The sequence below is a fragment of the Miniopterus schreibersii genome (assembly GCF_964146895.1).
Source record: "Miniopterus schreibersii genome assembly, chromosome: 1".
Classification (NCBI taxonomy): domain Eukaryota; kingdom Metazoa; phylum Chordata; class Mammalia; order Chiroptera; family Miniopteridae; genus Miniopterus; species Miniopterus schreibersii.
The window spans coordinates 21,509,407-21,522,620 of NC_138101.1; the positions used below are offsets into that span (position 1 = coordinate 21,509,407).

The 13,214-nt window shown below is 43.9% G+C and overlaps 1 protein-coding gene across 2 annotated transcripts in view; it reads left to right on the forward strand.

Moving 5' to 3' along the window:
- Window positions 1-3,776: 3,776 nt before the first annotated feature.
- FAM114A1 (family with sequence similarity 114 member A1) overlaps window positions 3,777-13,214 on the forward strand; it is a 48,357-nt gene continuing 38,919 nt past the window's right edge. The window contains exons 1-2 of one of the 2 annotated variants that reach the window (XM_081147543.1): window positions 3,777-3,864; window positions 8,850-9,205. In XM_081147543.1, coding sequence (XP_081003669.1) covers window positions 8,858-9,205 — 348 coding nt within the window. In that variant the 5' untranslated portion in view covers window positions 3,777-3,864; window positions 8,850-8,857. The remainder of the gene's footprint in view (window positions 3,865-8,849; window positions 9,206-13,214) is intronic. The other variant, XM_081147542.1, reaches the window with a different exon arrangement.

Genomic DNA, 13,214 nt, shown 5'->3' on the forward strand with positions numbered 1-13,214 from the left:
TCACAGCTGATTGGTCTGGGGGTCAATTCCTCCCAGTGATGCCAACAGCAACCAAGGCTCAACTACAACAGGACAGAGCACACAGCCCACACAGGGGAGCACCTAGAAGGCCCAGCTCAGGTGTCTGGGGAGGCTGAGCCACTGGACCCTACAGGACACCTACTACACAAAGCCACTCTACAAATTCCAGGAGACATAGCAGCTCTACCTAATACATAGAAACAAACACCTGGAAGCAGCCAAAATGTGGAGGCAAAGAAACATGTCACAAAGAAAAGAACAGAAGAAATCTCTAGAAGAGGAACTAAATGAAATAGATCCAAGCAAGCTAACAGATACAGAGCTCAGAATCTTGTTTATAAGGATGTTTAAGCTGACTATTAGGGAAATAACTGAGAAAATCGATAACATAACAGGAACTGAAATGAAGAATAATTTACAGGGAATCAACAGTACAGTAGAGGACGCTGAGAATCAAATCAGCAATTTGGAACAAGAGGAAACAAAAAACACCCAACCAGAAGAGCAAAAAGAAAAAAGAATCCAGAAATATGAAGATAGTATAAAGAGCCTCTGGGACAACTTCAAGAGGCCCAACATTCGTATTATCGGGGTATCAGAGGGGAAGAAAGAAACCAAGAAATTGAAAACCTATTTGAAAAAATAATGACAGAAAACTTCCCCTACCTGGGGAAAGAAATAGACTTACAAGTCCAGGAAGCACAGAGGGTCCCAAACAAGAGGAACCCAAAGAGGCCCACAGCAAGACACATCATCATTAAAATGCCAAAGATTAAAGACAAAGAGAGAATCTTAAAAGCAGCAAGAGAAAAGCAGTTAGTGACCTACAAGTGAGCACTCATACGACTGTCAGCTGATTTCTCAACAGAAACTTTGCAGGCCAGAAGGGAGTGGCAAGAAGTATTCAAAGTGATGAAAAACATGGAACTACAACAAAGATTACTCTACCCAGCAAAGCTATCATTTAGAATTGAAGGTCAGATAAAGACCTTCACAGATAAGAAAAAGCTAAAGGAGTTCATCACCACCAGACCAGCACTACAGGAAATGCTGAAGGGTCTTCTTTAAGAAGAAGCTAATGAACAAAAGAATCTGACAAACTAAATAGATCCAGAGACATTGACGCATGTAACAGACAGTCATATCTCAGAGGAAAGAAGAAAGGGGGGTGGAGGGTGGGAAGAGATTAACCAAAGAAGTTATATGCATATATGCATAACCCATAGACACAGTCAATAACAGGGTGAAGGCCTGGGGAGGGGATGGGAGCGAAGTGGAGGGGGTCAATTGGGGGGGAAAATGGGACACCTGTAATACTCTCAACAATAAGGATAAATTTTAAAAAAAATAAGACTATGAAAAGTTTTCTTACTTGGCTTCTGGAACCCTATACTCTCCTACTCCACTCTCACACTCCTCCCTCCCAATTTTTCTGCTAAATCACTGGCATTTCTTCCCAGTCTTCTAGGTCATCAGTATCTCTCTGACATGAACACCCAAGGCATTCCCTAACCACAGTTGCTCCTAGTCATCATTCTGTAGACCCTATAGACTCTATATCTTGCTTTATTCCACTACCTGATATGTTATCTAGTTAGGACCTTTCTCCCCCTCGATAGAATGTAAGTTCTTTGAGGGCAGGACTTTGCTTTGCTCTTTATTCCATTCCCAGAAACTAGAGCAGTTCTGGGTACATAATACATGCTCAAAATAAAAGTTTTGTTGGATGGATAGTAGAGCCACACTGGAGGACAATTTCACAATATCTAGGGAAGATTACCTGGCTATTCCATGTCTAGTCTGGGATACAAGGAAACATACAAAGATGGTCGGCCATTGCAGTGCCACATGTAACAGTGAAGCATGAAACACACTAAATGTCCATTGACGGGGGAATGTATAAAGTCATACAGTGGAATTCTATAAAGACTTTGAAATGAATGTACTAGAGCTACATGAATGAACATGAACGGTTATAAAAAATATAATATTGACTAAACACGTGTATAGGATGTTATTTATGAAATTTTAAACATTGAAAAACAACTCTATAGTGTTTATGGGCAAGGACATGGGCAGTAAAATATAGAAATATGGTTGGGAAGGATACACAACCACCTCAGGACTGTAGTCACCTCCAAGGAAGGTGCATAATTAGAGGAACCAGGTTTCAAACATATCTGTACCTTTTTTACTTTTAAAGCAAAAAAAAACTTGCTAAATCCAAGCATTATCATAATACTCCCTACTTTTATACACAAATAAGTATGTCATTTATCCTCTACTTTTCTATATGTTTTAAACACTCCAGAATTTTTTAAGCGAATAAAAAATGTCCAAGTTGCAGAAAAATAAAAGTTTTTGAAACACCATCTTGTGGGCTTGGAAGCAACATTTGAGTAAAAAGGCATAATTTGCAGTCGGCAACAAAACTTGTTGCTAGGATTGCTTGGTTAATATTCTTTTGTTGGAAAGGTGTGGTTTGGGTCAAAGGAGAAAAGGAAAACAGCCCAATAAAAGGGAATGTCTGGTTGTGCCGTTGCCACAGTGGAGAGGGGCAGGTGCAGCAAAGGTTCAAGCTGTCCCACAGGCAAGGATGTTTGTGTCTATGGGACACCAAAAGGCACCTGTCACATCTGGAACACAATTTGCTAACACTCACAATTACAGAACTCAGAAAGACACACTGTTTTTTACATTATATTTCCTTGACATAGGAAATGTACATACATATAAATATGCGTATATATTTACAATAATAGGTTTATTCTTTGCGCACACTCTTCTGAGCTTCCCCGGCCTTCCACTCAATATTCGGCTATGGCCTTCCTACCATGTCAAGGAATTGAATTGGATGTACGGCCATAATTTTTTTTATAACTTCATCAAGTTTTTTAAAAGACGTTTTTATTGATTCTAGAGAGAAAGGAAGGGAGAGGGAGAGAGAGAGAGAAACATCCATGAGAGAGAAACATGGATGGGCCGCCTCCTGCACGCCCCCTACCGGGGATCGCGCCCACAACCGGGGCGCACGGAATGGAACCGGTGACCTCTTGGTTCATGGGTTGATAATCAACCACTGAACCACACCTGCCCAGCCAGACAGTTTTTAATGGCTAGTCTACCTGACTGGAGTTCCTATAGTTTACTTCACCAGCCCTTTATTGCGGGACAAGTTGTTTCCAGTCCTCCCTGGCATAAACAACTGCAATAAGCATATTTGCGTATTTGACTGTTTACTTAGGACAAATTCCCAGGTGTGGAACTCCTGGGCCAGAGCTAATGCACCTGAATTTTGACCCACGTTTCCAGACTGACCTTTTAGAAAGTGCTTCTGTTCGTTTGGTCCAAAGGCTTTTAATCAGCTACACTCCCAGAAGCAGGGTAGCAGCTGTTTAACGCACAGGCGGCAGGTCGCAAGCTTGCTGAGCGTGAGCGACCCCTGTCCGGCATACTGTCCGCGGGCTTTTCGGGGTAGTTTTCACGGAAGGAAAGGTCCGGCGAACGCCGAGGCCCATGGGGGTAGAGTGAGCGCCCTCCCTCCGGCTCTGCCCGCCCGCGCAAAGCTGGAAAAGCAAAGTTTCCCAGGGGCGGTCGGAAGCGCAGCTGGGACCCTGCCGGCCCCGGGGAGGGAGCGGCGAGCGCCCCAGCTGCGGCCGGCGGAGCGCGGCGGCCCGGGCTCCACGCACGCGGGGCGGGGCCGGGCCTCCAGCCGGCCGCGGGGCGGGGCAGCTCGGCCCGCGCCCCCTCAGGCCCGCCCCGCGGCCGCGTCCCCGCCGGCCCTGCCGACGTGGCGGGGCGGGACCCGCCCGGCGCTGCCGCGCGCACTCGGCCGCCAGAGCGGTAAGAGCCCGGGGCACCCTCTCCCTGTCCCCTTCCCCCGGGCGGGCGGGGACAGCGGGTGGTGGGGAGACCTCGCCGTCGCTCCTTGCCCTGGCCCCCCCGAATCCCGCCCGCTGCGTTACTGAGAAACCCTCGGCAGGGACTTGTCCCCGGGCGCGGGACCCTGGAGGATCGGGCTTGGGGGTGAAGGTCCGGGGAGGCGCGGGCGGCGCGGCCGAGGGCCCTGCGTGGGTGCGGGCGTGTGAGTGTGTGTGTGTGAGTGTGTGTCGCTCCGGGTCCACGCTCATGCACACACCCACACGCCCGCACTCCGGGTCTGCACCCTCGGCCGGCGGGAACCTCCGCGGAGCCTGCCCTGAGCTCCCGATGGATCCAGTCCCAGCACCAAGCAAGTCTGAAAAAGTTTCCCCAGTGCCCCAGGTCGGAGTCAGAGGCAGGGCGCAGGGTCCGGGCTGCCAGGGCCACGGAGGGAGCAGGTCCTGGTAAGGGAGAGGCCTCCATCCTGGGTTTCGCCTGCTATTGGGCTTGGAAAACCGAGGGCAGGCCTTCACCTCGCACCCGAGCTCATCAGCCCTCCCCTTGCACCCCAGCCAGCACGCCAAGCTAGCACCACCTGGATTCGCAGCTTTGAGCCCTACTCCCAGCCCAGCCCCACCCGCCCAGTCTTCTCACGTTCTCCCCTGGAATGGGGCGAGTATCTCAGCCCTTTCAAGTCAGGCACCTGAACTTCACTGCCTTTTCCTAGAGCAGGAAGACATCTCTGTGTGGGCTGTGAGGGCTCTACCTGTGCCCCACTGATACCTTCAATTACCGCCCTAAACATCCTGAGGGATTCAAACAGGTGGCTTTTAAAATCAGTGTCTCTTGAACTCCAGAAGACCTCAGCCAACCCGAGGCAACTGAGGGCGAGACCGCTCTCTCCTCAGAGGCCTCTTTCTGCCCTCTTTCCTTCCTGGTGGCTCCTTTCCTGCCTCACTTATATTCATTCCATGCTCTTTCCTTCCTTTCCTCCATAAAAATCTGAGCTCAGGAAAGAATCTGATAAACTCCTCATATTGCAAGTTTTAAGCAAAGAAATGAGCTTTTCAGGGTGGAATTTAAGGCACAAGTGAGCCAATGCAGAAGGAATTTGAGGGTGGGAGGGGGGTCTTCCTGAATCTCAGCAATTCAGTCCATATACCTAGTCATTTATTTATAAAACCAGCTTAAATCAAACATTATTTCTCTTTAATCAATACCAAACAATATATTTCAGTTCCGTAAATAAATACTCCTTATAAATGCAGTAGAAATATCACAAGAAGCATTGCAAAAACATAGAAGAGGCAGCAATTAATTCTTCAGAAGGAGCAGGGCACATTAGGAAAATTTCAGAGTAAGAAGTGACATTAGGCATTGAGAAACGAATAGGAGTTTGCCAGGCAGTGGAGGCAGGGCATCCCGGGTAGAGGAACCAGCATAAGCAAAGACACCGAGGGGGGAAGGTGTATGAGCTGTGTGGGCTCCTCTAATGGAAAGTCTGGTGAGGCAAGAATTAGGGTGCGTGGAGAGTTGCAGGAGGCGGGCAGAGATTGGAGCTGGATTATGAGGGGCCAGGGATGCTGTGCAAAGGTATTTAAACCTAATGGTTTCTAAGCAGGAAAACAAATAGTTCCCCTCTATGTTTCAGAAAAATACCTGGCAGACATGTGGAGGCTAGACTGGAGGAAAACAGACTGGGGCCTGGGAACTCTTACAAACTGATTGAGAACCTCTCATCCAGAGTTGTTCTTCCTGGTCCTTTACTGACTGGCACTTTTTTAAATTGGGGAAAGTGATGTCCACCAGTCATTGTATTACCAAATTCTTCTTTTGCCAAATAAAGCCATTAAAAAAAAAATCCATCCACTACCCCACTATTTCATAAAAATGAAAGACAGTTTAATACCAAGAAAAGCATGAAGCCTAAACTTGGAAGACGAAGGCAGTCCTATATATTTAATAAATTTAGATTGATGAAAAACTGGCTATCTTGTCCTCATTTTTCTCTGTCATCAGTCCGGTGTTTGAGAACAAAGTATTCAGATTATTTTGTCCAGCCTTACTTTACAGAGGAGGGAGTGAGGAAGCCCAACAGGAGTTGAGTGAGTTGTGTGCCCACAAAGGGACGGTGGGACCAGAGCATAGCTCTGTCCACCTCAGAATACCATCCCTCCTACCCTCACTGTTGTTCCATGTGGGCTCTTGGCCTGGCCACACAGATGCCCATCCTGAATCCCTAGAATTCATTTCTGATGCTGGACGTGTGCGTATACTCTTATCCCATCGTGCCTAAATACCATTTCAGAGCCATTTCGAAGGTTCTCCCTTGCATGAGGTCAGTCTGGTTCATCTTTCCCTTATTTGATATGCTGTTTTGCATCATCACTTCACTTTTTCTTGGTAGCAGAAATCACTTCCCGGGCCTTCACTGACCAGGAATAAAATATAAATGGATTATTCACTCCCTGAAGGAGAGTAATCATGTCTTCTCTTTTAAAGTTATTTTTGTAACTGTGATGCTGCTGCTCCAGTACCTAGCGTAGTTCTGGGAGCATTTTAGGTAATGATTGAATTTACTCATGAAAAAACTTACTCCCAGCCCACAAAGACTTCTTTATATACCACCCTTCCTCTCCTTGGAGTTCACTGAAGAAGCCTCCTTGTTTCTGTGGGTTGAGTCTCCCCAGCATTAAAGCCCCAAACTTAGCTGCAGTGATCTATGTTCCAAACTGTAAATTGGGAGAGAGTTTGAAGTGTGACTGCCTATGGGGCACCCGGGCAGAGATGGGGGCTGTCCCGGGAAACAGCATGTATCACAGCTGTAGTCCTGGTGGACTCCAACAGCCACTGCTCAGAAACAGCTGTGTATTTAGAACACAATTTCTGATGATTTCAGACAAAAGGGCACAGTCTTAAAAATGATTGCATCTCTCCAGTCATAATAACATCTAGAGTAGATAAAGGTCTACCAAAACAAACCATAAAAATCTCTTGTTTTGGTTTTGGTTTTGGTTTTGGTGTAGGGGGAATTGTAGACCTGTAACAGGTAAAGTAAATAGATTAGAGATACATACAATTGGAAGTTAACGTAGGGTTGAATTTACAGTGAGTATTTTTACTATATAAATAGATGTAAAAATATAGTCTTTATTAAATTTATAAGTTGTCCATAAATATTTTTAACAGTATCGGTTCAACAATGTAGAGCTGACTTCTTGGGTGTTTCTGAAGGAGTGGCTTCGTGTTGCTGGCTGAATGCAGAGAAGCCGCAGAGACGAGAGGTTTTGTTGCGGCAGTTTTTCTAGAATTGAGGTGAACTTACCTAAGGCAATTTGGCCATGAGAGATGGATGAGGGCTGTAGGTTTCCTCCCATGCAACCTCCCTACCAAGAGTGATATTACCATGCAGTTCTTGGAAAGAATTCTGCCGCACACTCGCATGTATACTACCAACTGGGTTCAGTTATACAGCTTGTTCCTGGAAGCTTGATAAAGTCCTAGCTCTATTCTTTTAGGCCTCTGGGGAGGACTCAGGTAACCTCATCAGCTTCAGGTTTTGGTGTTCTCTGCAATCAGCTAGAAGGACTAGAAAAATTCTACTCCACAGGGCAATAAGCTACTAGGCTCAATGTAATCTTATGCTCTGGTAATGGAAGGGCAGGAAGAACCTGTATATTATTTCTTGCCAGTCCACCTATCTTAAGCCCCATTGCCATTTCATCAGTGAAAATGATTTTTTAAATCCCTTATGCTAATTAATACACCCTGGAGTACCTACCTGAGAGGGTGAAAGTTGAACCCTCTCAGGAGGTGAACTCTCACTTACAGATGCTGAAATGCTAACTAAAGACCTCTGGAAAGCATATTCGGGAATAGGCCACTTCAGATGTTAGCCAACTACCCCCAAGGCGTAAATGACAACCCACACACATGTCACCTGGTATATGCTGAAGTATTTTAGCATTATGAATGGTATCATAATACTTTTAGGCCAAAGCACACACAGCAAAGTGTCCATAATGCTTTTTATTTGGCCACAAATGTTTATCACAGCTAGGGTTATGTTCCTGCTTATAGAAAAGTGAAATAGTTTGGAGCTTCTTAATAATCCAGATGAATAAGAAGGATTTTCAAATTATCTTACAAAGAAATTAAAATAGACAGTGTCTATGACCAGTTCTGATGAACTAAAAATAGGAATAAAAGTGATGTTTTAGCATCATTTACTCATAGACCCATTCTCCTTATGGCCATGCAACTGAAAGTCAGCTGAGCATAGGAAAAATTAGGACAGAGAACTCTTTAGGCCTGGCAGTCAAGCAGTGTCCTAGGCCATGAGTCAACAAACATTTTCTGTAAAGGGCCAGATAGTAAATATTTTAGGCTTTGCAACTTTGTGGACCATGTTTGGTCTCTGTCGCAACCACTCAACTCTGTTGTTGCAGTGTGAGAGAAGCCAATATGTAAACAAATGAGCATGTCTGTGTTCTAATAAAACTTTATTTACCAAAATAGATGAAGGGTGAGAATTAGCCAGCAGGCTGTAGTTTGCCAACCTCCCTCCTAAACCAATCCTGACAAGGTTTTCATTCCAACCTCTGCTTCTGTCATCACACCATCTTTTCCTCTTTGTAGTCAAATATCCCTCTGTCCCTCTCTAATAAGAACACTTGGGATTTCCTTTAGGACCCACTCAGATAATCCAAGATAATCTCCCCATTTTAAGACCCTTAATTTGATCACCCTGCAAAGTCCCTTTTGCCATATAAGGTAATATTCACAGATTCTAGGGATTAGGACATTGATATCTTTGGGATATTGACACAGTCAGCCCCAAGGTTACATAAAGTTTCTTATTAGTTGAAGAAAGTTTACTCCTGCAGACTTAATTATTCAGGGCTTTGAATTAAAGTTCAACAATTCAGATTAAAGCACAAAGTTCTTGTTTGTAATCATGTTGACAGGTAATAAAATGTCTGATGATGCTGGTGACACTGTAGCCACTGGAGACAAAGCAGAAGTTACTGAGATGCCCAATAGTGATTCTTTACCCAAAGATGCAGAAGTGCACTGTGATTCAGCTACAATTTCAAATGAGCCAACACTGGCTGACCCCAAAGGAGATGTGCTTGAAAATGAAGCCATTCAGGGTGCTGAGACTGCTGACACTGGGCACCCTGAGCTGCCTGAAGACACCAGTGCCATGGAGCCACCCCTCAATGGAGAAGTGACCGAGGAGGTGCTTGCCGAATGCATTGATGCTGTCAGCCTTGAGGCAGAACTTGGACCCGAAATACTCCTGAAAGAACAGAATAATCTGGTAGGAGTGGTTCATTTGGTTTAGTTCAACCTAAGTTCTTACTGATATTTACCATGGGAGAGAGGAAGGGAAAGGGAGAGAGAGAGAGAAACACAGATGTGAGCGAAACATGAAACAGCTGACAGGAATCGAACCAGCAATCTTTTGGTGCATAGGACAATGCCCAACCAACAGCCACACCAGCCAGGGCTCCTTAGAATTGTTCTAAGATGTGATGGGCTTTCTCGGAAAGGAGGGTGTTTTCCAAGACTGGAGATATTTAAACAAAACCAAACAATTATTTTGCAAGGATGTCAGCTGGGAGTTTGGATCAGGATATAGTCAACATAAACACACAATTTTGTTTCTGAGTTCAGAGCGTTCACAGACCCTTTGAAGCCACCCATGGACCCAAAAAGGGATTAAGAGCTCACAGACTTGAGGTTCTCAACCCTAGCTGAGCATTTCAACCACTGGAAGAGCTTTAAAAAATACTGACGACAGGGTCTGTGTTAGCCTGGGTTCTCCAGAGAAACAGAACCAATAGGATACATGTTCGTATCTACTATACCTATAAATACCTGTATACCTGACTCTGGAACCCATTTTCCCTCCATGCTATCTTTCTCTTGCAGGGAGCATTAGTTCCCAATTTTTATTATAAGTTCTACGGCTAATAAATAACTTTGTTCAATAAGAAAAATACACCTTAGCCACACAATTCTGACCTGAGATGACTTAAAGAAACTACACAAGTTCCACTAATTCAAAATATATATGCTCCTGCTGCCTAGATTATACATTTCAATTTCAAACTTCTAATAATTATAGCAAAATTGTTACTCAAGATAGCACAATAAAAAGTTAGTATGCCCCTGTGCATCTGCCTTGTTAAATTTTTTGAGCAAATTGAGTGGATCCTGCTTTTTGAAAGCACTTTATAAACCTCCTTGATGCTGCAAGAACGAACTGACAGGCAGACAGATACGCCTCTCCTCCCCATGCACAACATTGTTAGCTTTCAAGGACTTTGTAAAGGTGAGCATTTGTCTATAAAGAAGTATCACAAAGTATCTGGATGGAAGGGCAAATATTGGCCACAGAGTTGGGACCATGTGGCATTGCCCTCGGGAGATCAGGTAGAGCCAAGGCGTGGGAGGAACACCTGTGAGTGTGTTTGTTCTAAGAAAGGCAGAAAGCCGATAGGGCTGGTTCGAAAGGATATCACTTTCACCCCGGTCATGTTTAACCTTTTCTAGGTAGTTGCAAATTTAGTATCTTTTTAAGAATTACCAGAAAAGGAGAGTCTATCTCTTGGTAACCTATTCTTTTATCTTAAGTTAATATTAGAAGAAGTCAGTTTTGTGCCTCATCTTCAAGAATTATTCATTTGCTCTATTTTATTTGCCCTTTGTTGGACACTTATAAGAAGTCCTCTCGCAGTGATGAAAACAACCCTTTTTCTGATCCAAAAGAGGATGAACTCTATAAAAAAATCTTGACTCAAAAGTTCATTTACAAGTTGACTGTTTGGATCTTGAACACAGACCCCCGAGGAATAGCAGGTCCTATAGGAAAACAGCCAAACTCAAAAGCCTATTTGATCCCAGGGATATCTGAGCCTAAAAGCATCTCATCACACCTTTTTAAAAAACTTCTATGGGAAAACACCTGCTTAAAAAAAACTAGTAGAATAGCCTTTGAGAAAGTATTATCAACCAGTATCTTCTAGGACGCACCACATTTTGTAATAATGTGCTTAAATGTGTATATCTTTCTCTAAGTGGTTTGTATCTGCATAGTTACTTTGGGTGTGAGGTCCCTTAAAATCCTCATTATTAGCTTCACCTTTGCCTTGTCAGCACGGTGGCCATAACTTGGCAGGGAGGGTGGTGTGGCCAGGAAGGGCATAGAGAAGAAGAGGCCAGTGGTTCTGCCAGCTGCTCAGCTGGCACTTCTGCTTTGAAGGATCACACCATTCACCGTTTGTGCACTCAGAGAAGCTCCCTCATCTTTGGTGCTCCTTCTATTTCTCATCCATTCTAATGTATAGGCTAGAAGCCATCGAGTTAAGGCTTCCTGTAGGAATCCACTCTATCGCATCCATGAGACATGTTCAACTAGATTCTCTGAGGCCTCTATCAGTCCCATGGCACTATGTGTTATGCCCAGGAATCTGAGTGGTGCAACTATCTTCAGGATGCCTACAGTCTAGTTGGGGAAGGCAGTATGGTATAGTGATTATTGTATGTCCTATAGTACTAGATAGGACCGGCACAAGGAAGCCTTAGATGGAACTCTCAAATCAATCTTAAGGAATCAGGAAAGTCTTCAGCCTCAATTCAGTGATGGTTGTCTTGGGTGCTAATCAGGAGTGACATTTATCCCCAGAGATCTCATAGGGTCTTATTATATACCAGTCCATTGCCCCCCAAAAGATCCCATCTATATCAAATGTCCCTAAATTCTTAACACCAAGAAATATAGCCTAAGAGTAAAAAAATGTCATCCCTACTGTTCAACACCAATGCATGAGGACAATTATGAAGGCAAAGAATTCCAGAAAGTACTCTCTGAGGAAAACATAGACTATCACCGGATGGTTCTCTCCCTAGAAAAGGAAAAGCAGAACGTTTAAGTCATAAAATTGCTGTGGAAGGAGACAAAGAAGAATGAACATAGGCCAAGACATGCTGATAGCAGATTTTTGCCTCTTCAATGATTGAGTAGAGTTTGCTCCAATTCTGTGTGAGTATTTCCCCTTTCAAGCCTGCTCAACATGATGGCACTCAGTTTTTGGCTTGAGCAGCTAGGTGGATACTGGTGCCATTTAGTCATATAAGGCAGTGCTTCCTGAATCTGGTGGCATATTGTAATCACCTGGGAGGTTTGTTAAAAATTCAGATTCCTGGGCTCTACCCTGAGAAATCCTTATTCAAAAGATCACAGTAGAAGCCAAGACTCTATTTTTATAAGTTCCCCCACATGATACTCTTGCAGTCAGTCTGTGGACCAGTGTTTGGGAACCACTAATACTAGGACCCAGAGAGAGTTAGTTGGGGGATCACGTAAGATTGAGAAGATGGTGAGTTCAGTATTGAACATGCTATGGGACATCTAAGTAAAGAGATTTTGTGAACATTTGGTCAGGAGAGAGAGATCTGGAGGCCATGAGTACTTGGATATTATTTAAGTAATGGGAATGGGTGAGATTGCCCAGCTTTTATTTTAAAAAAGAAAGAAAGAACAAAGACCAAGGACTTGGCCCTAGAAGGCTCTAAGCCAATTTGGTCATACACAGCTCTTAGATTCTTTCTGATAGGTTGTAATAGCCAACGAAGAAGTTCAGATGATAAGAATTACTTCTTCTCTCCACAATCTCACGACTACATTCAGTGAGTGAAATTAAATCTCAAATCACATTGTACCACACTGACATTTTTAAGTTAAACATTAACAAGTGTTAAATGCAGTTCATGAGAACTGTTTCTCAGGCAGGCTTGAGAACATCCCATTGTTCTGTCATTTTAGGTCCTCTGACCACCATCCTGAGTGAAAGGTTCACTCAAGGCAAATGCCTAGAATTCAAGTGGCAGGGTTTTCTTCCCTTATAGTTGGCATTGAGAAACCAGAATTCCCCAGAGTTCAGAGCTGGATGGAAGACCATTTAGCACAGGACAACCTCCTTTCTTATACCCTATTCATGTAAAGGTAGGAAGAGACTCAGAAATATATTTAAGCATCTACAAACCTCAAATACCTTTAATTTCACCATCTAGAACCCCTTTCAGATATTCAGAATGCTAGTTAACAGTCCACCATGTTTACCAGTTAAAACGTGTTTCTGCAATTCAATATGCTAATTAGCAAAGCATCAGGTGTTAATAGAGATTCAGATAATAAATATGCATGTTTAATTTGAATGTTGGCAGCACTTGGATTGTAATTTAATCCAAGGAGCCCCCATAATGTCACAACATGCATGTAGAAACTTTCTAAAGTGAACTGAAATCAAAGTACTAAAGGATGA